Genomic DNA, 18,337 nt, shown 5'->3' with positions numbered 1-18,337 from the left:
TACTTATACTGTTTTATTTCTGCCATCATACTTTAAACTGTACTTTTATGAACGTCTGACGATGCTAATTTGCTTTATTTTTTTTTTTGTTAAATGTGTTTTAATTTTTTAAACAAAAAAAAATATAACAATTATATTTTATTTCTTTGAGGATTAATTAATAAACTCAGAATTTATATAATATTTAGTCACAAATATTTTTTAACTCATAAATCCTTTATCTTCGAAGTAAATCCTAAAATTTTATTTTATTTTTACTTACTAATGCTAAACTTTCTACCTTTTTTTATTTAAATAAATAGATAAATAAATTCAGGATAAATATACTTTATTTCATAGAAATTAAATTGTTTCAAATAATTTTTTAATTTATAGTAATTATATTTACTTATTAAAAAAAGAAATCAATTCCAAAGAATCAATATTTACCTTCTAGATAATTGAATTAATTTTAATTAAACAAAAAAGAAAAGATATGATTTTTATATTTGCTATTTACTGATTTAAATGCACATGGTCAGCCATCCAAGAATAAAGCATGTTCCTCCAAAGGGAGTTATTTTACTCAGACGCTTATCTCCAGTAAATGCATAGTAGTAACAACTTCCGCTGAACATCATGGTTCCTGACAACCAAAATGCTGCAGTCTGAAAATAGATTTAATAATTTAAATAAATTTCAGAATAATACTCGTTAGCCGACGGTTTTTTTTTTTTTTTTTTTTTTTTTTTTTAAGTAATTAAAATAAAACAAAAAATATTTTTAAAAATTGCACTTACAGTTTTTGAAGTTTTTTACAAGTGAAAATTTTTTTATTATAATTAAAAAAAAAAAACTAAAAATTTGTAAATGTCGGCTAACTTAATTTTCATAATTTTAGATAATACTGACAGACATCTGTTATTTTTATATAACTAAATTATTATCCAAAAAATTATTTTTAAAAAATTGCATTTGCAGTTTTTTAAAATTTCTAGATGTCAATTTTTTTTATAAATTTTTTTTTGCCATAATTTATTTGTTAAAAAAATTCTTAAAATTATCAACTATCTGCCAAGTTAATTTTCATAAATAAATTTAGTGGATATATTATTTTAAGAATTTTTCAACATAAATTATGGCAAAAAAAAAAAATAGAAAAAAAATTAACATGTAGAAATTTAAAAAATTAAAAATAAATTTTTTTGTTAAAAAAAAATTAAAACTTTAGTATCATTCCGAGATTTGCAGTCTCATTATATATCAATAGTATCTTCAATCTATCTATAAATATATGGGTAATTAATTTGACTTACGATCATCGGAGCACGGCACAAAGACAATCCAAGCATGGCGAGTGCATGATAAAAGTGATAGCGATTAGCAGTTTCAAATACTTGTTTCAGATTATCGTCAGGAAACTTTCCTAAAATAATTCACAAATTAACAGTAGTACACATGAAGATTAATTGTTATGAATAATTAATAAGCGTACTGTGAGCGCCGTAGGCACCGAGGATAACAGCAGCGGCCCCATTAATACCAGCAAGCCTAATAAATGGGCCAGACGAAGCGGCTAATTTCCATAAAGGCTCTGGAGGGATCATTTTGTATTCAACTTTCGGAGTTAATCCTGAGTAACTAACGATCTGTAATAAACAAAAATTTAAACATTTATTCTTTCTTTAATATTATTTTAAAATAAACTTACAGCATGTGCTGTTGATTTAGCTAATTGTCCAGCAGTTGTACTCAGTGGGTTTGTAAATACTACGTAATTTATTGCATCATAAAGACTCATTTGTAATGATTATTGGTCAACAAGCATTGACACGAACTTTATACTGATAAATATTGTAATTTTATCGGATTTATTTTAATAAGTCACGTCGCCGGTTTATTTATTGCAATTTGCAACAGTGCAATTTTTAAGTACTCTGCAGGTGATTGATTAATTTCGTGCGCAGAAAAAATTTTTATGTACAATTAGTGAATTATTAAAAGCAGAATTTATATTATATTATATTTATGTACTGACACTTTTATTTACTTACAAAATTACTCTCAACGTCTTCTTAAAAAAAAAAAAATAGTAATTGATCAATGTTTATGGTCTTGGCAATTTTTTTGCAAGTGACTAAAGTGACGTTTCACCACGTGAATCCAGTCTTTCGTTATTATTGCCGCTGATTGCCTCATATTTCTTAAACAACAATAACAATTGCGGCGTTTTATAAGTTTTGACAATAAAAATGGTAAGATTTATTAATTTTATTTATTTTTATATTTTTAATAAGATTTAATATTTTTTTTTTTTGTCAATTTAATTAATAATTGGTAAAAAATTTTTTTTCTTAAAAATATAACCTATAAAATTTAGTTTGAAGGATTAAATTTTAATTAAAAATTCAAATTTTTCTATTCATTGTTCATTTTTGTATTTTATTTTAAGGTGATTGTTAATTTTAACATTTTTGTGGTCAGTGATTATTAGTAAAAAATAAATTCCATCATCAAAAAGTGAACACGTGAAGAATGATGGAATTAAAAAAAAAAAACATGAAAAAAGTAGCAGATTTTTAACAATTAATTAAGGCAAAAAAAATTGACATGTAGAAACTTTTAAAAATTAAAAAATGAGTGACATTAAAGTTTGCAGTCACTAGAGAATTTTTTAATTTTTTTAACAAACAAATTTGTCCTAAAAAATTGTTTAAAAAATTGCGTTTTATTTTTTAAAATTTCTACATATCAATTTTTTTCCCTAATGTTTTTTGCCATAATTTATTCAAACAAAAAAATCCTAAAAATTATTAAATATCTGCTAAATTTATGAAAATAAAAATTAACTTGTGACTGCTAACTTTAATGTCATAAATTAATCTAATAAAATAATTTTTTTCAGGCTAGTGCTGCAGTTGTAGCTGGTATAGGACTTGCAATAGTAGGATTTACTGGAAGATACATCGTAAAGTCAATGCCAACGTTATCGAAAAAAATGGCTGAAGCTTACAAAGTTTTACCTAAATTAGATGCAAAAGTAAATTAAATTCTCCTTATACATATAATTACATATGGCGATAAAACGAGAGATTGATCTATTTTTATGTTTAACAGTCATTAGCTAACAGCAAGTATTACAAAGGAGGATTCGAGCCAACAATGACGAAACGAGAAGCCAGCTTGATACTAGGAGTATCGCCAACAGCTAGTAAATCTAAAATAAAAGAACGATACAAAAAACTGATAGTCCTTAATCATCCGGACTGTCAAGGATCACCTTACCTAGCCAGTAAAATATCCCAAGCGAAAGATTTGTTGGAAAAAAAGTAGTTATTTATTTTTACAAATTTTATTAGGCAACAAAATGTACATACTTAACCGAAAAAAAAAAAAAAAATCACAAATGAAATCAAGATTATCCTATAATTATTATTAGTAAATTTACTTAAAATTATCGATCCAGCGATTTACACAATTAATAGAGAGAAAGAAGGAGTAAAATATTTAAATACAATTTTTAAAGCTATCAGAACACTGAATTATTTTTACAACGGTCTAAAAGTTAACAATTCATTGAAATATTTAAAATGAGTTACCAAAATATTGATTTGTGTATATATACGTATAGATAATTAAAAAAAATGTTTTAAGAATTGCACGTATTTTTTTTTTTAAACTAAAACGATAGGTTTGACTAGAGCCTGATTTAATTATTACTGTATACTGGTGTGAATTTTAAATGCTATCGTTTTAAATTTGTTTTCTTGTTTTTCGCTCGTTCCTGAGATACTTTTGTCCGCAATTTTGCGATTGTATTACCAGGTAATGATCCAGGTACTTTAAAAATACTCTGGAACAAATTTTTTAATTAGTATTTTATTTATTCATTTATCAACAGGCGTCTATCAGCAATATACATCAAAAGAAAATATAAAATTAATTTAGAAAATTAATTAGAATTTAATTAAAAAAAAATGTTTAATTAGTAGTTCAAATTAAAAATTTTTTTAGTTTATTTTTAAAATTAATCAGGACCAAGAACTTGGATAAGTAACTGATTAATTTTTTTTAAGTAAATTAATATTTTTTCTAAAATAATTTTCAAAACAATAATAATAATATTTACCTGCATAAAATTGTGACATTGTAACACTATACTATCTTTAGTAATCCCTTTAAAACAATCAGCCAATAACGCAAAATCATCACAGGCCACCAGATTATTTTTATTCCTCTTAATAAGTGTTAAAGCAACGCGAAATATTATTTTGTTACCTTCATAAAAAAGACAGTCCCATATCCTGAGAGTTGTCTGCAATAACAATCAATTAGCACTTTACTCCTAAGATAAACATTAAAAAAAAAAAAATTATTTAATTTAAGGTAGTTGTCATGGCACAATATTGTCAAAAAATTTTCTGACGGTGTGCCTTAACCACGACAACTACCTTAATACAATACCTCTATTGGTAGGACTTCAGCGAAAAGGCATATAAACCACTTGGTCGTAATAACAGCCCAGGGTAGTCCTAAATTAGTAACATGCTCATAAACTTCAGGTATCTTGAGCTTAACAAGTTCAGCTAGTACATCAATGTCCGTAAGCAGCCCATCCATCGTCGGCGTGTAATAATCCGGGAGTATCTTCTCAATTAATACTTTAAGCAGCCAAAACGCAGTTTCCTCGCTCTTGGTGACAAGCAATAGCAATCCCGCGATGTAATTGAGACCCTGGCAGTAACCTACAGTCTCATTCTGGTGTGCAAATGCTAGCAAAATATTATACAGCTGGTGCTGATGATTAACAGTGTTATTAAAAAATATATTATCAGGAAAGGTCCTCGGGAGATCAGTCTTTATAATTTCAGTAACCTGGTCATTGTGAGGCCCGTTCAATAATCTCTGGTACAAGTCTGGGTTTGCGTTTTTCAAGTCCTCGCCTCCGCTTACAGCTAACCACACCTACTCATAAAATCATTCGTTTAAGTTCATTGCAAGTCAATGACTCACTGCTTACTCACTCCGTTAAATAATTAAACAAAGAAAGTAAGATGAAAAACAATTATTTTACGTACCATTCCTCTGTACTCTCCTGGAATACCTTTTCGCACATATCTTTTTACAGTGATACTACGTTCCAGCGATTTTCCATCTCCAGTAATGTCAGCCCATTTTTTTGCTCTCTTGGCCAGTACCTTCAGGTATCCAGACATGAATTCTTCGTACGTTCCATAGTCAAAATTTTGAGGCCTTTCAAATCCATACTCGTCCACATTGCTACAGTTTTAATTACAATAATAATATTATTAAATCACTTACGTTGGCTCGTTAATTAAATGCAAATATGATTATGGTAATTAAGAGATAACAATTATTGTTATTATTATGATTTCGATGACAGCGATTAATCAAATTAGTTAAGAAACGAATGTTTACCTGAAACACGAGGTGGCCATACCCTGCGTGGGAGGACTGATAACATTGGAGCCACTTTAGTAAAAGTCTACTGCTACAATTTCCTGTTGGTAGTATTGGTACCTGCTGGTACCAAGCGACAACCAGCTGTCTTTGTTTAATTTTTTTCTTTCTAATGGAAATTTAAATTTCGCGCGCCCTGCGCGCGCATCTCAATATCAACCAATAGGAAATCTCGAGTTATATTTTCGATTTATCGATACTCAGTTAACTTCATGTGTAATCATCTAGTTTATTTTAAAAAACTAGAAATGTAAATAGCGCACTACGCGTTTATAAACTTCAAGACTTTGATGTATTTTAATTTATAGGATTTTATGGAAATTAAAGTAGCATGAAAAGAAGGTATGAAAATTAATTCAGCAGATATTTAATAATTTTAATAATTTTTCTAATAAATAAATTACTACATTATAAAATGAAAAAAAAAAAAATGGACATTCAGAAATTTTGATGAATTAAAAATCCAATTTTATAATAATAATTTTTCGGAACAAATTTTTTTTGTTAAATAAAATTAAAAAATGGTTGTGTCAGCTAACTTTAACATTATAAATAAAGTCATCCGACATCTAAAAATTAAAAAAAATTTTTCTTATTGAAAAAATGATTATAAAAAAATAAAAAAAAATTTGCAATTTTTTAAAAATATTTTTTTGTTTTAATTAAATTATTTAAAAAAAATCAAAAAATTTAGAACGTCGGCTAACTAATGACATTCAAAATTTTTAGAATTTTTGTATGAAAAAAAATTATTAAAAAAAAATTAATTATAATTAAATTACTCCTAAGTCTTTGCCTTTTAATCAATCACTTAAATTATTAATATTATAATTATTTTATTTTCCATTATTTTTGACAGTATAAAAATTACTTTTTACAGCTCAATTTTTTATCGCAACATTGTACTTTGTCTTTAATCTTAATAACATTCATATTAATTATTAGACTACAACAAGTTTTACATTTTAGTAACCTTACAATTAGAAATCAATAGCCGAAACGATATAATAATCTAAATAATCTAACAGCACAAAAAATATAAAATCATATGAATTTCTTCGAGATACATCCATACTTCAGACTAACACTTATCTTGCTTATATTTTAATTATAAAAAAATATATTAATCAAAGCCTTAAATAATTTATATTAAATGTTATACAAACGGTATCAAATTTCCTTTTTTGTCAATACCAACGGCTCTAACGTTATCCAAATGACAACAATCGCGATAATATTGACTTTGTTCGGGTGTGCTAAGTAAAATTAAAAACGGTGCATCGATATCCTTATCAACGTCTATAGACTCTTTGTTATTATTATTTTTAATATTGTGATTATTATTAATTAATATATTACTACAATCAGCTTTTAAATTTATTTTAACGCCAGAATCTAAACATTCGTCTTGTAATTGTTTTTTTGCAGTACTAATTGTACTCGTATTCGGAATCAACGGACAGTTTTTTTGAGGCATCGTAAACTCTAATCGTTTTTTAAGATTAGTGGTACCTTCAATTACAGCAGCTTGAGCAAACTCTCGTCTTCGTTCGCCATTCAACGGCCGTTTCACATCTTCATGGTCTTCCATAGTCGTATTTCTGGTCCTAACGCGTAAGCAAAGTGATTCATTAGGCTCTGGCTCCATTTCAGCAACAGCGTAAAATTTATTGCCACACAGTTTGCTCCTACATTTTCCATTAATTTCAATAAAATACTTCGAAGTAGGATCCTTATTAACGTAGCCTTTTTTAAACACATAAGCACATGGTAATCCATGCTGTTCCCAAAATGTTATTGCGATAATATTAGTCCATACATTTTTTCTCAACGGAGGTTTCTTCAATTCAATTCCATCCGGTGGTTTTATCTCAGACCACTGTTTGTGAGTTAAAATTAACTCAAACCATGATTCTTTATCAGTATCAAATTCATCTACATAATCGCTGTCATATATATCATCACCATCAAAGCTTTCTTCATCAGATTCAGGTTTTTTCGCTTTTCTAGACTTTATCGGTGGTAACCCGGCTCTTTTTCTCGCTTCAGTTAATATTCCACGTCTATCTTCACGAACATTTGTAAACCACGCGTGGTTGTTCCACACTTCACCAGAATCCTTGCTCATTTTTTTCCATATTTCAGAGGACCATGGTGGAAGCGACTCTTCTGTGAAATTGTCCACGTATTTAAATGTTATATCTATTGCTATAGATCTCGGTAGACGTGACACTGGCGGCATTTTGGCTTCTTTAGGTCTGAAATGTATAATTATTATTAATTTTTTGTTCAATAATTTTGCTACTTTCATTTAAGAAAATAAAATTTTCAAATACCAGCATAACAATGAAGTTGACAAACATTAAAAATTTTTTTAGAATTTTGTAGCAATTAAATTATTAACAAAAAATTTCACATGTGAAAATTAATAAAAATTCCAAGTGAAAATTTTTAGAAGCATTTTTTTATTGTAATTGATTTCTTAAAAAAATTTTTAAAATTGAGTATACATTATAAATTTGTAAATATAACCTCTTTGCAATAATATTATAATGGTAATTAATTAAATTACTAATAAATCCTTACCGATGTTTGATTAAATATTTAAAAATTCAGAAGATATTTTTATGATAGTTAGAAATTCACTTTAATTATAAACTCATCAAAATTGCTTAAAAAACTAAATATTTTGGTGGGATACAAACGTGTGTACTATGTATACCTGGATAAGTTTATGTGCAGACATTGTACACGTATACATGAAAATTTTTTTTTATCAAGATTTGTATATATAACGAAAAAAAAAAATTATTTTCAAGCGTGATGTATTTTTTGACGTTTAAAATACTAACTGATGACTAAAGACAATGCAATTAAAAAATATTGTTAGAAAACTTACTTGAGGATTATTTTTTTTGCTTGATTAGTTTCTTTTTCCTTTTTTATATTTGAAAAGTTCGTTTGTTTTTTATCATTTGTTTCAATTCTGCATGTATGTTTTTTGACACTTGGAGTATATATGCCATTACGAAATATACCATGGGCTGGACATTGTGTTCGGCTTCTATTTTTACAATAGAGATATCTGTAATTAAATTACTTTATAAATAAAAAATAATAGTGTGCTCAATAAAGATTAGAAGTAATGAAGAAGCAAAAAATTTGAAAAACTATATGTGCAATTTTTTAAAAATATTTTTTTATTGCTAATTCAATTGATAAAAAAAAAAAAAAAAAATAAAAATTTTATGCTGTCGGCTAATGAGTTTCATAATTAATTTTTATGTTGTTTTTTCAGTACTTAAAAATAAATGAATTACACAGCATTCCAATATCGAGTTTTGATAGAATATGAATATCCATCAAAGAACCATTTTTTTCGGTTTCTTGATGGTTTTAAAACGTTTTCTTTTTCAATTTCCATGCCTCCAATGAATAGTAACAATCACTGCAAATAAACAAACATAAATAAAAATGATACTGAAGTCAGCAGACATCTGTCAATTTTTTTAATTTTCATTACAGGTCAACGATAAAAAACATACTTAACACAAATTTGCACTTGTAATTTTTTTTAATTTTTAAAAGTGGAATTTTTTAAATGTCATTAAAGGTAGCTGTTAGTTGACAATTTTTTAATTTTTTTTAACAAATAAATTTCTTCCAAAAAATTATTTTTAAAAAATTGCATTTTTAGTTTCTTAAAATTTTTAAATGTCAATTTTTTTTTATAAATTTTTGTTTGTCATAATTTATTTTTTATAAAAATTCTTAAAATTATCAACTATCTGCTAAGTTAATTTTCATATTTTTTAAATAAAATGTTTTCATAATAATTCTATTGTTGTAATAGTCCAGAAAATTGACAGATATATGGTAATTTAAGTATAATAAATAAAATGACAACTAAAGATTCACTTGAAATTTGCAAAACCAATACTAAAGAAATTTAAAAGCATTCAAACTATCATAAAAGGAATAGTGTATAGCATGTAGACCGTCACAAGATTTTTTATACATACAATTATTTATGATAATAAAATTAGCCGATGTTAAATAATTTTTAATTTTTTCCGACAATTAAATTACAACTAAAAAAATTGCAAAAATAATTTTATAATTTTCTAAATGTGATTTTTTTTTTCAATTTTTTTTACAATAATTTTTTCAATAAAAAAAATTATAAAAATGTTTAAATGTCGGCTAACTTTATCTTCATCAATTATTTTACTGATGACTAAAAAAAATTACTCACTTTTTTTTATCACTTCATTTTTATAAAAATTTATAAATTTTTATCATTAACCTAAATGTTTTTAATAACTCTGATTAAAAATGTATATTTTAATTCTTTAGTTATTTACTTGAATATTTCTTATCAAATTTTAAGACTAAGAATAAAATTATAAAATACATTTCTCAAGTTTAAAAGATTCGAATAAAATTTTTAGGTTATTCCGCTTTGTATTTATTATTAAATAAATATTAAATATTACTCCGATGCGTAATAAATATAAATAAATTCTATATTTAGCTCTTTACCGTAAGATGGACGGTGGTGTTTATTACTCGATAGGCCTTATTAGGTGACTGAATAGTAATTACGGATGGTGTCTCGGATAGCTTAACTGGTAAAGCCTTTGGCGCGTAACCAAATGATCCGGGTTCGATTCCCGGTCGTCTGGGCTTGTCCGAATTACTTTTTTCAGTTACCGAAAATTCCTACTGCGTAACGGTCCTCCCCTTCCCCCTTTATCCTTTATTTCCATCAGTTTCCAAAAAATTTGTCTTTAATGACAAATTTAGCTGTTATATATGGCTAAATTAATATATATGGATGCGTTATGTATTTTTAAAGCTTACCGCGTATATATACATACACAAATGTATAAATATTTTTCATGGTTTTTACATAGTTAGTTATCTATTTATTAAAACAATAATTAACATAAAAATTTTATCATTCAATTAATATAGGAGTAATGAAACCAATTTTATTTTAGTCAATAAATAAAATTAATATTTTTTCATTTTATTTTATTAATTCCTGTAGTATTAATTAATGATAACAAATAATGAATTACGATTGTAATTCATCTTTTTATTATTATAATTATTGAAATAAAATTATAAATAAAAAGTATTTTACTAGTTGTCAATGATTGTACATATCTTGCTAATGTTATTTAAATGACAAGTTAAATTAAATAATTAGAAAAATAAGAGAAGTTACTGGATCTTAAATTGAGTGACAAGCCTGTTCAATTTTGTTTGGTCATATTATAAATATTATATACTCTTTTAGAAATTAAATTATTGGAAACCTTTGATCATGACATCAACAAAAAAAAAATGAAATTATTTATTTTCTTAAAATTAATTATTAATTTCTAGAAGTGAACACAAAGTGTCCATTTTTCTCGAAAAGACTCGTGTTATCGTCTGGCCAAGGAATCCGTGTCTAGTGCTGAAATAAATAAATTTAATTAATATATTTGTAAATTGATTAGTGATCAATTAATTTTAGTAATTTTTTATTGCTTACCTTTTCCGTCACAAGCGACTATTTTAACTTTACGAACAGTTGCAACTTCTTGTACTTCTCTGAACTCGACATCATTCAACATGAAGGTCCATACATTATCACAAAATCTGTAAGTGTTCAATTTTCCAGCCTAAAAAAAATTTTTTTTTTATTAAAATTTTTATAATCGATTAAGTAATTTTTTAATAGAAAATTGATAAAAAAATTTTTAATTTTAAAATTAAATTTTATATTGATCAACTTTTAGATATTTTTATGAATTTTTTTTTTTATTTTTTTGTAATAAATTTTTAGAATAAAAAAAAATTCTAAAAATTTTTAGATGGCTAAATTTTCATTAAAAATTATGTGGTTCATTTTGTAAAATTTTAATTATATTTCAAATAAATAATTTATAAAATCACATCAATTATTTGATTTACTATTTTTAATATTTTGAAAAAATTAATGTTGTGAAAAAAATAAAAAGTTGGGTTAAGCTAGTAAATTTTGCATTTGCTTGTATAAAAATGGAGAAAACCAACACCACAAATTCAAATAAATAAAAATATATTACCTTGAATGTTAATCTAGACTTAACTCGTGTCGCTAAAGCTTGGTTAATAGCTTTGTCGAATTGTAGTAAAACTTTAAGAGCGTGTTGAGGAGTAATTTGTCCATACTAAATAAATAAATAAAAATATTAATAAATTTAAATATCATTTATCGAAATATAAAAATACAAAAATAAATATATGACTAACCTGTATTAACTCATCCAAACTTTCCTGGAGAGTATTTCCCAATGTTGTATTTCTGTACAATTGATAAGACATCTTTTTCTACAATAATTTAATACTTTTTATTAAAATAAATAATTCCAATAAACACGATACTCAAAAAACTGTATTGAGGTATTTAATGAATTAACTATTAAAATATTAGTAATTTTAGTAATTATTAATGTCCACAAAAATAATATTTAGACGAAGGCAGAAGCAGGTAGTAAAAGGAAAAAACCTCTCAAGCCTCAAGCCTCTCCAGAAAACAGTGTGTCAACCATTAAGTTGGTGATAACAAATTATAAATACATGTTAATTACCATAAAGCAAAAAAAAATTACCTGAAGTTGCTCATCTGTCACTCAAGTTCAGTTTTCATGAAAAACGACAGTCGCGTTTTAAAAATCATCACCCCACACTTTTTCTCTATTCACAATTACAATCTACAATTCAGTATCGGTTTACGTTAAAGAAAGTATGTACTAAATTTATTTAGATAAACTTTCATAAACAAAACTTAAATTTATAAAAGTTGTTATTTTCATTTTTAAACATCAAGTTTGTTTTGTTATTATATAATAGAAAAAGTAAATGTAGATTTTGTAAATTAAAATTCTGGTGATGTTGGTAAGTTAATAAGCCGCGGATATTTTAATTTGTTTTTAATAAATTGCTTTTAGTTTTAAATGTCCAAATTTTTAGAGAATGTACATAACCTCAATATAATTATTAAAATTTAATTTTTCTTTGATATTTAATTTCTATTTAATTATTAATGGAAATTTTATTACTTTTAGGTTAAATTTGCTGTAGATGCTGTCAGAATGTAAATTTGTAGCTTAAGTATTGCCATAAATTATCAGAAAATGTTTTCAAAAAATGTTACACGTAAGTAAATAAATTTTTTATTTAAAAAAAAAAAATTGACGTATTTATTAATGCAACATTTTGTTTGTTATAGATTCCAAAAGTTAAATTTATAAACTGTTGAATGGACAGTATTAAAAAAATAACTTATTTTTTGTATTATGAAAAATTGGCCTTTGATACTGAGCAAGATGATATTTAATTTGTTACGGAATCTTTTTAGCTGGGCTGAGAATAAAACACGAAAACGGCGTGCTCATTTTGAGTCCTCACCATTTGATTTTGAAGAAGACGAAGATTTTTACAGTGTGCCAGCTAAGCGACACTGCTGCAATCACATAATGAGAAACGGACACGAAGTAGTAGAAGTCGAGGACGACGACGATGATATCATTGAGATACATGAAAGAAATGGTAGTAATAACGCGCCTCACAAGTCAGCCCGTAAAGTTCCATTGAATGTAAATCGGCATTCATATCTTCGGCACAAAAATGAAACGGCGGGATCCAAAAATCATTTATTTAATCATGCTGGACAGCTTTCTGCTTCAAAATTCATTAAAAGGCATCTTAAAAATTCCTCACAAAATGGAAAATCCCGTAACGCGGCACTTAGTGAATCCTACCGGCTGCAAGATAAAGAAAAATATGGACAGCTGCTTCAAGATTTTCTGCCACAGACAGTTCAAATTTCAAAACAAAAAGAGAGTCGTCGCAATCACCTACAGCCCATCGAAGTTGTCGACGTCGAAAATGAGCAGTCATCAATTAAAACTCCGGAAATTTTTTCCACTCCAAAATACGCGACTTCGCTGTCACAGAGCCGGAGATTGTCAACACCCGGGTCCAGCAGATACTCAACTCCCGTCAACTCTTCGATCTGGTTCACGCCAAAGCAACACGGGAAACAAAAATCCATCGAAGAAATAAAACTAGACAGTGATGACAGTTCTACTGAATCTACTCACTCTGTAACAACGAAAAATAAGTCAGTTACACCAAAAATATTGGTGACGCAACCGAGTCTCAGAGCGATTGTTGCTACAAATACTTTGCGTGATAAATTGTCAGCACATGATGTAATTAAAAAAGACTTTGTCTCGCGTATCAACAACACCTACAATGAACGCACAGAGCAGCGTCACCGAGAAGCTGAAGAAATGAAACGCATGGCAAATATTTTGTCGAAGCAAAATCGCTTGACCCGTGAAATTGGTCTTGAACAGCAATTACAGCAGTCGATGAAAATAGCTGAAGAAATTTTAGTTGAAGATGATTATGATGAAGAACCATCGTTGCCAGAATTGACTGACGAAATGCTTGATCAAGTGGCTAGAGCATTAAATCCTAACCCGCCGAACCAAGTACTTGTTGAGAGCTTTGGATTACGAATCACGTGCAAAGATATTCATACCTTAGCAGGTCTTAATTGGCTCAATGATGAAGTCATTAATTTCTATATGAACCTGCTGATAGCTCGCGGAGGCACGGATAAGTATCCACCCGTACATGCTATGAATACATTTTTCTATCCCAAATTGTTGTCTGGTGGACATGCGTCGCTGAAACGGTGGACTCGAAAAATAGATATCTTCGCGAAAGATATCGTCGTTGTACCTATTCATCTTGGTGTCCATTGGTGTATGTCGATTATAGATTTCCGAGAGAAGTCGATTAGATACTATGACAGTATGGGTGGAGAAAATCCTAAATGTTTGTATGCGTTAAAACGCTACATCGAGGACGAAAGTCTGGATAAGAAGAAACAAAAATACGATGCAAGTGACTGGACTCTTGAGAGTATGAAAGACATTCCTCAGCAAATGAACGGCAGTGATTGCGGTGTTTTCTCGTGTACCTTTGCTGAATTTATTTGTGCGAACAGAAAACTTAACTTCTCTCAAGATAACATGCCGTATTTCAGAAATAAAATGGTTTATGAAATACTAAATGTTAGACTTTTGTAAGACTTAATAATTAAAAAAAAAAAATTATATAATAATTTTTTTTGTGTGGTTAAAACTAAATAATTTGTTTTATAGGACAATAATTAATTCAAAGGTTGTAATTTTTTTTTTAATGTAACACAAATTAACTTGAGTGTGATTAGATTAATTACATTCATGTTATAAATTATATAAAATACTTTAGGATGTATTTGTTTAAGTAATAAATTATTAGTTTCTTGAAAAATAATACATTTCGTCAGAAATTAGTCTTTAATTAATAACTATACATTAATTTTGTAGTTTTGATTGAAATTTAAAAAAAAAAAAAACCATGTTATCGTTTATAATTATAAATATGTAATAAAATAAAATAAACAGTAGTAATACAGACACAAATGTTATTTATTTTTCGGTAAGAATCAAGCATGCATTGTTTCTTTTACTTTACATCGTTTACAATAAAAATAGCATAATTTATTATTATTAATTTTAATATTAATATTACTTTTGTTCTGTAATTAGTTTCACAATAAATAAAATCTAATAAAGTATGATCTGTTAATTTTTTAAAAAATAATTAAGAAAAATTGTGAGTAATTTGGACGGGTGTTTTCTTTTTATAAATAAAATATATTACGAATTATTTAACAAATAAAATGTGCGTAAAATTAAAAAAACATTTCATGTTTATTATAAATAATGTGACTTTTTTTTTGAGATTACAAAACAACGAAGCACGAATGAATTTAATTCTAAAGAAGACATTGTAGATATTATGATTTAATATTATTATAATTATTATTATTTTTAAGTATAAGTTTATCTTTTTATATTGTATATAAGCAAATAAATTCTTATATTAAATATATTTCTATACATATTACTTGTACAATGACTTATATTTTCATTCAATAACACAAAATATCTAAATAGTCGTTATTTAAATCGACACAGTCAGATTTTTTAGTGTCATTGAGCTGCTCTTATTAACTAACATTAATATTATTAATTATTAATTAATTGATACTTTATCCTATGATCTATTACTTTTATGTCAATTACAATGGTGTAAACTAAAATTGTTTTGGTAAATAATGATTTTGTGATATGAGCTACACGTTGTTAATTCGTATAACTTTGAAAAATAAAATTTACAGTCACATTTTTTTTTTTTTTTTAATATTACAAATATTTCTAAAGCCTTAAAAAAAATTAAAATAAAATTTTTTTTCGGCTGTATACTGTAGAAATAAAAATCGTCATTTTTTAACCCAGAATTAACATACCATGATTAATAATTTATGTATATTTAAAATTCAATCTAATTATATATACACTGTTATGTAAATAATAATTATCGATAATAAAAGTCGTATCAGATTGAAAAACACATTATTTTTTGAAGATATTTACAATAAGCCAAACATCATCCTAACGTTTTAACAAAAAAAAAAAATAATCTAACGCTAATTCCAGTAATTAATTAGCAAAAATTTAATTTTGATCCTTATAATTTGATCAACAGACTCGAAATAAATAAATAAAATAATTTTGTTCAATTTTAAATAAATAAATAATAAATTCGAATAAATCAAAGCTGAGATTTATACCACAGATAATTTTTAAAAAAATTAATCTCACTTAAATTTTTAAAAATTAAGCCAAACATTACAAATAATTTTGTCTTTCTTTTTTTTTTTTTTTTAACAAATCACTAATTTTAGTGACATAGATAGAGACTGATAGAGTATGATCTTAAAAATACTAAATTCGATTATATTATATTTATATTTATATACACACACATATACCCTTATATGTATATATATATATATATATATATATATATATCATAAAATTAGTTTGGCGACTTTAAGGATATACGTCTAATATACTTGTGACAATAGTGAGTGCATTTTTATTACCTATTTATGTGTGAGCAATATAAACGTAAATCTAATAGATCGAACGATGAAAATGCAATAATTATTATAGTATTTTTGTTATTATTTTTTTTTGTTTTTTAAACATAATAAAAATAGTACAAAAAAATAAACATAATCACAGCTTAATTGGCAGGCAGCAGGCGAACATTTCGGTCAGGCACATACTGCCTCAACTCGATTGTATTCTTTTCGGTATATATTCATTTTTCTTATAAACTTTTCCAATAATCAATTCTTCATTATTTCCATTAGCTTTTGTTTAATTTCTCAGCCCGCTGTCTTTACGATTTTATTTTACGTTACGAATTTTAAACGTAGTCATTGGTGCCAGGGCTTGTGAGCGGTTCTTGTGCCTAAAAAACACAATTTATTAATTAATATCTTAGAAATCAAAACTGATAAATAAATAATATAAAAAGAAAAAAATTATATAAATTACAATATAAAAAAGTTAAATTTTAATTCAAATTACTGAATTAAAAAAAATAATATTTGCAATAAATTATAAATATTTAAATTACTATAAAAATGTATCATTTTCGTTATTATTTTCATTGTAATATATTAATTTAATCAATGATATGTACGAACAATTATATGCAAACAGGTATGTAAGTTTGAACACCTCATTCATTCAATAAATATATTATATTAATACATATAATTTATGATACATGTCATTGTTTACAATAAATTTGATCAATAAACAAAAGTTGTCAACACAACGTCCCGTGATTGGCAGTCAGTTTTCTGGCATCGACAAGCGGAAATTAAATGAATTCATTAATTATAAATGAATAAATAAAATTTTCTGACGAATTTATTTAAATGGTTAATTATAACTAGCAATAAATAAATAGAATTTTGTTTTGTTAAATTGCACTGTAATTTCTTAACTATTGACGTTTTCAATGATATAAGCTCATCCCGATGTTACACTCATCAAGAGCTTTCATTTGAGTACTCACATGCATTTTGATATATTTTTCATATATACATATATATATATAATATATATAAATATATGAAAAAATGATGTGGGTACTCAAATGAAAGGTCTTGATGAGTGTAACATCGGGATGAGCTTATATCTTTAAAAATGTCATGTCATTCTCTCAATAATATAAATAACTTAAAAAAATTGAATATTAAAAAAAAATCTAAATATTTTAAAAATGTAAAAAAATAATTTTATTTTTAAATAAATAAAAAGTAAACTTACTTCTTCGCCAACAGTAGCCGTAGGTAAGGGGAACCTATTTTTTTCAAGGCTAAACTGATCTTCAGTAGTTTTTCTGTAGACTGGATTATCGAAATTCATACTTGTAACATTGCGATGTAAATAATGCCTGTAGCATAATACTGCCACCAGGGCAAGTAATAGAAGACCTAAGGTTACTACACCAATAACTATACCAGCAACCAAGCCAGGATCTGTTGGCTCGTTGCCTGGATTACTGCTTCCGTTAGCATCAGCTGCATCCGCAGGTCCTGAAACTACAAATCTCATTTATTATACAATATATTATTTTAAACATGACAATGTAGTTTTGTAAATCATGAATATTATTACAATACTGTCACACTAGATAAAAAACATTACTCCAAATGATTTACACATTACTTTTGTAACAATAGTAAACAATGCTAGTCATTAACATTTAACAAACACTTCAGGCCAATAAATTACTACTTTTTTTTTTTTTTTTTTAGTGATTGTTATGTTTAATACCCAGAATGATGAATTATTATAACCATGCTGATATATCATTCCCTGGTTATAGATAATGAATAATTATTTATTTTAAA

General features: G+C 26.2%; 7 protein-coding genes across 14 annotated transcripts in view; 2 read left to right on the top strand and 5 right to left on the bottom strand.

Moving 5' to 3' along the window:
• Window positions 1-311: 311 nt before the first annotated feature.
• Window positions 312-2,162, bottom strand: LOC141536443 (transmembrane protein 256 homolog). The gene is made up of 5 exons (XM_074256960.1): window positions 2,034-2,162; window positions 1,691-1,916; window positions 1,475-1,628; window positions 1,296-1,405; window positions 312-647 (listed from the first exon to the last, which is right to left on the bottom strand). Exons 2-5 carry the CDS (start codon window positions 1,778-1,780, stop codon window positions 504-506), a joined length of 498 nt encoding a protein of 165 aa, XP_074113061.1. The 5' UTR covers window positions 1,781-1,916; window positions 2,034-2,162; the 3' UTR covers window positions 312-503.
• On the top strand, window positions 2,094-3,635 carry LOC141536447 (mitochondrial import inner membrane translocase subunit TIM14). The gene is made up of 3 exons (XM_074256965.1): window positions 2,094-2,234; window positions 2,885-3,019; window positions 3,097-3,635. Exons 1-3 carry the CDS (start codon window positions 2,232-2,234, stop codon window positions 3,310-3,312), a joined length of 354 nt encoding a protein of 117 aa, XP_074113066.1. The 5' UTR covers window positions 2,094-2,231; the 3' UTR covers window positions 3,313-3,635.
• LOC141536438 (growth hormone-regulated TBC protein 1-A) lies at window positions 3,302-5,502 on the bottom strand. Its single transcript, XM_074256954.1, has 5 exons — window positions 5,419-5,502; window positions 5,058-5,259; window positions 4,444-4,944; window positions 4,109-4,294; window positions 3,302-3,832 (listed from the first exon to the last, which is right to left on the bottom strand). The coding sequence occupies exons 1-5, from the start codon at window positions 5,436-5,438 to the stop codon at window positions 3,725-3,727; spliced, it is 1,017 nt and encodes a 338-aa protein (XP_074113055.1). The 5' UTR covers window positions 5,439-5,502; the 3' UTR covers window positions 3,302-3,724.
• A 774-nt stretch (window positions 5,503-6,276) lies between these two features.
• Window positions 6,277-10,019, bottom strand: LOC141536430 (uncharacterized). 3 transcript variants are annotated; one of them, XM_074256940.1, is made up of 4 exons: window positions 10,003-10,019; window positions 8,781-8,908; window positions 8,360-8,545; window positions 6,277-7,718 (listed from the first exon to the last, which is right to left on the bottom strand). In XM_074256940.1, exons 2-4 carry the CDS (start codon window positions 8,882-8,884, stop codon window positions 6,617-6,619), a joined length of 1,392 nt encoding a protein of 463 aa, XP_074113041.1. In that variant the 5' UTR covers window positions 8,885-8,908; window positions 10,003-10,019; the 3' UTR covers window positions 6,277-6,616. The 3 variants fall into 3 exon arrangements, with proteins under 3 accessions (XP_074113041.1, XP_074113040.1, XP_074113042.1); XM_074256939.1 differs by lacking the exon at window positions 10,003-10,019 and adding an exon at window positions 9,716-9,893; XM_074256941.1 differs by lacking the exon at window positions 10,003-10,019 and adding an exon at window positions 9,716-9,892 and having other exon boundaries at window positions 8,762-8,908.
• A 788-nt stretch (window positions 10,020-10,807) lies between these two features.
• Window positions 10,808-12,059, bottom strand: Tfiia-s (general transcription factor IIA subunit 2). The gene is made up of 4 exons (XM_074256966.1): window positions 11,749-12,059; window positions 11,562-11,666; window positions 11,006-11,135; window positions 10,808-10,927 (listed from the first exon to the last, which is right to left on the bottom strand). The coding sequence occupies exons 1-4, from the start codon at window positions 11,818-11,820 to the stop codon at window positions 10,896-10,898; spliced, it is 339 nt and encodes a 112-aa protein (XP_074113067.1). The 5' UTR covers window positions 11,821-12,059; the 3' UTR covers window positions 10,808-10,895.
• Window positions 12,060-12,233: 174 nt separating this feature from the next.
• LOC141536419 (uncharacterized) lies at window positions 12,234-14,760 on the top strand. The gene is made up of 3 exons (XM_074256924.1): window positions 12,234-12,393; window positions 12,564-12,654; window positions 12,728-14,760. Exon 3 carries the CDS (start codon window positions 12,795-12,797, stop codon window positions 14,598-14,600), a length of 1,806 nt encoding a protein of 601 aa, XP_074113025.1. The 5' UTR covers window positions 12,234-12,393; window positions 12,564-12,654; window positions 12,728-12,794; the 3' UTR covers window positions 14,601-14,760.
• A 1,545-nt stretch (window positions 14,761-16,305) lies between these two features.
• The window catches only part of LOC141536410 (low-density lipoprotein receptor), a 43,157-nt gene continuing 41,125 nt past the window's right edge, over window positions 16,306-18,337 (bottom strand). For 2 of the 6 annotated variants that reach the window (XM_074256911.1, XM_074256910.1), the window contains exons 10-11: window positions 17,751-18,025; window positions 16,318-16,881 (exon numbers count right to left, since the gene is read on the bottom strand). In XM_074256911.1, coding sequence (XP_074113012.1) covers window positions 16,837-16,881; window positions 17,751-18,025 — 320 coding nt within the window. In that variant the 3' untranslated portion in view covers window positions 16,318-16,836. Of the gene's footprint in view, window positions 16,882-17,750; window positions 18,026-18,337 lie in introns of all 6 variants that reach the window. The other 4 variants (XM_074256907.1, XM_074256908.1, XM_074256909.1 and 1 more) reach the window with 4 other exon arrangements.

Source organism: Cotesia typhae, unplaced genomic scaffold, assembly GCF_013202065.1.
Source record: "Cotesia typhae breed Kobodo isofemale line unplaced genomic scaffold, CoteBio_Ctyphae scaffold_152, whole genome shotgun sequence".
Taxonomy (NCBI): Eukaryota; Metazoa; Arthropoda; class Insecta; order Hymenoptera; family Braconidae; genus Cotesia; species Cotesia typhae.
The sequence above is the reverse complement of the archived record's forward strand: the minus strand, read 5'-3'. Positions and strand labels throughout refer to the sequence as shown.

What these genes read in the sequence shown, in the direction of transcription:
- LOC141536443 (XM_074256960.1), bottom strand. Translation starts at nt 1,780, where the DNA reads ATGAGTCTTTATGATGCAATAAATTACGTAGTATTTACAAACCCACTG. An exon ending in CGGTGCCTACGGCGCTCACA is followed by an intron (nt 1,406 to 1,474) that starts GTACGCTTATTA and finishes GAATTATTTTAG; the next exon opens with GAAAGTTTCCTGACGATAAT. An exon ending in TGTGCCGTGCTCCGATGATC is followed by an intron (nt 648 to 1,295) that starts GTAAGTCAAATT and finishes ATCTATTTTCAG; the next exon opens with ACTGCAGCATTTTGGTTGTC.
- LOC141536430 (XM_074256940.1), bottom strand. Translation starts at nt 8,884, where the DNA reads ATGGAAATTGAAAAAGAAAACGTTTTAAAACCATCAAGAAACCGAAAA. An exon ending in ACTCGATATTGGAATGCTGT is followed by an intron (nt 8,546 to 8,780) that starts GTAATTCATTTA and finishes ATTTAATTACAG; the next exon opens with ATATCTCTATTGTAAAAATA. An exon ending in GCAAAAAAAATAATCCTCAA is followed by an intron (nt 7,719 to 8,359) that starts GTAAGTTTTCTA and finishes TATACATTTCAG; the next exon opens with ACCTAAAGAAGCCAAAATGC.
- LOC141536419 (XM_074256924.1), top strand. Translation starts at nt 12,795, where the DNA reads ATGAAAAATTGGCCTTTGATACTGAGCAAGATGATATTTAATTTGTTA.
- LOC141536447 (XM_074256965.1), top strand. An exon ending in TACCTAAATTAGATGCAAAA is followed by an intron (nt 3,020 to 3,096) that starts GTAAATTAAATT and finishes TATGTTTAACAG; the next exon opens with TCATTAGCTAACAGCAAGTA.
- Tfiia-s (XM_074256966.1), bottom strand. Translation starts at nt 11,820, where the DNA reads ATGTCTTATCAATTGTACAGAAATACAACATTGGGAAATACTCTCCAG. An exon ending in GTTTGGATGAGTTAATACAG is followed by an intron (nt 11,667 to 11,748) that starts GTTAGTCATATA and finishes TTATTTATTTAG; the next exon opens with TATGGACAAATTACTCCTCA. An exon ending in AGTCTAGATTAACATTCAAG is followed by an intron (nt 11,136 to 11,561) that starts GTAATATATTTT and finishes AATTTTTTTTAG; the next exon opens with GCTGGAAAATTGAACACTTA.
- LOC141536438 (XM_074256954.1), bottom strand. Translation starts at nt 5,438, where the DNA reads ATGGCCACCTCGTGTTTCAG. An exon ending in ATGGCCACCTCGTGTTTCAG is followed by an intron (nt 5,260 to 5,418) that starts GTAAACATTCGT and finishes TTAAAACTGTAG; the next exon opens with CAATGTGGACGAGTATGGAT. An exon ending in CTGAAGTCCTACCAATAGAG is followed by an intron (nt 4,295 to 4,443) that starts GTATTGTATTAA and finishes TTGTTATTGCAG; the next exon opens with ACAACTCTCAGGATATGGGA.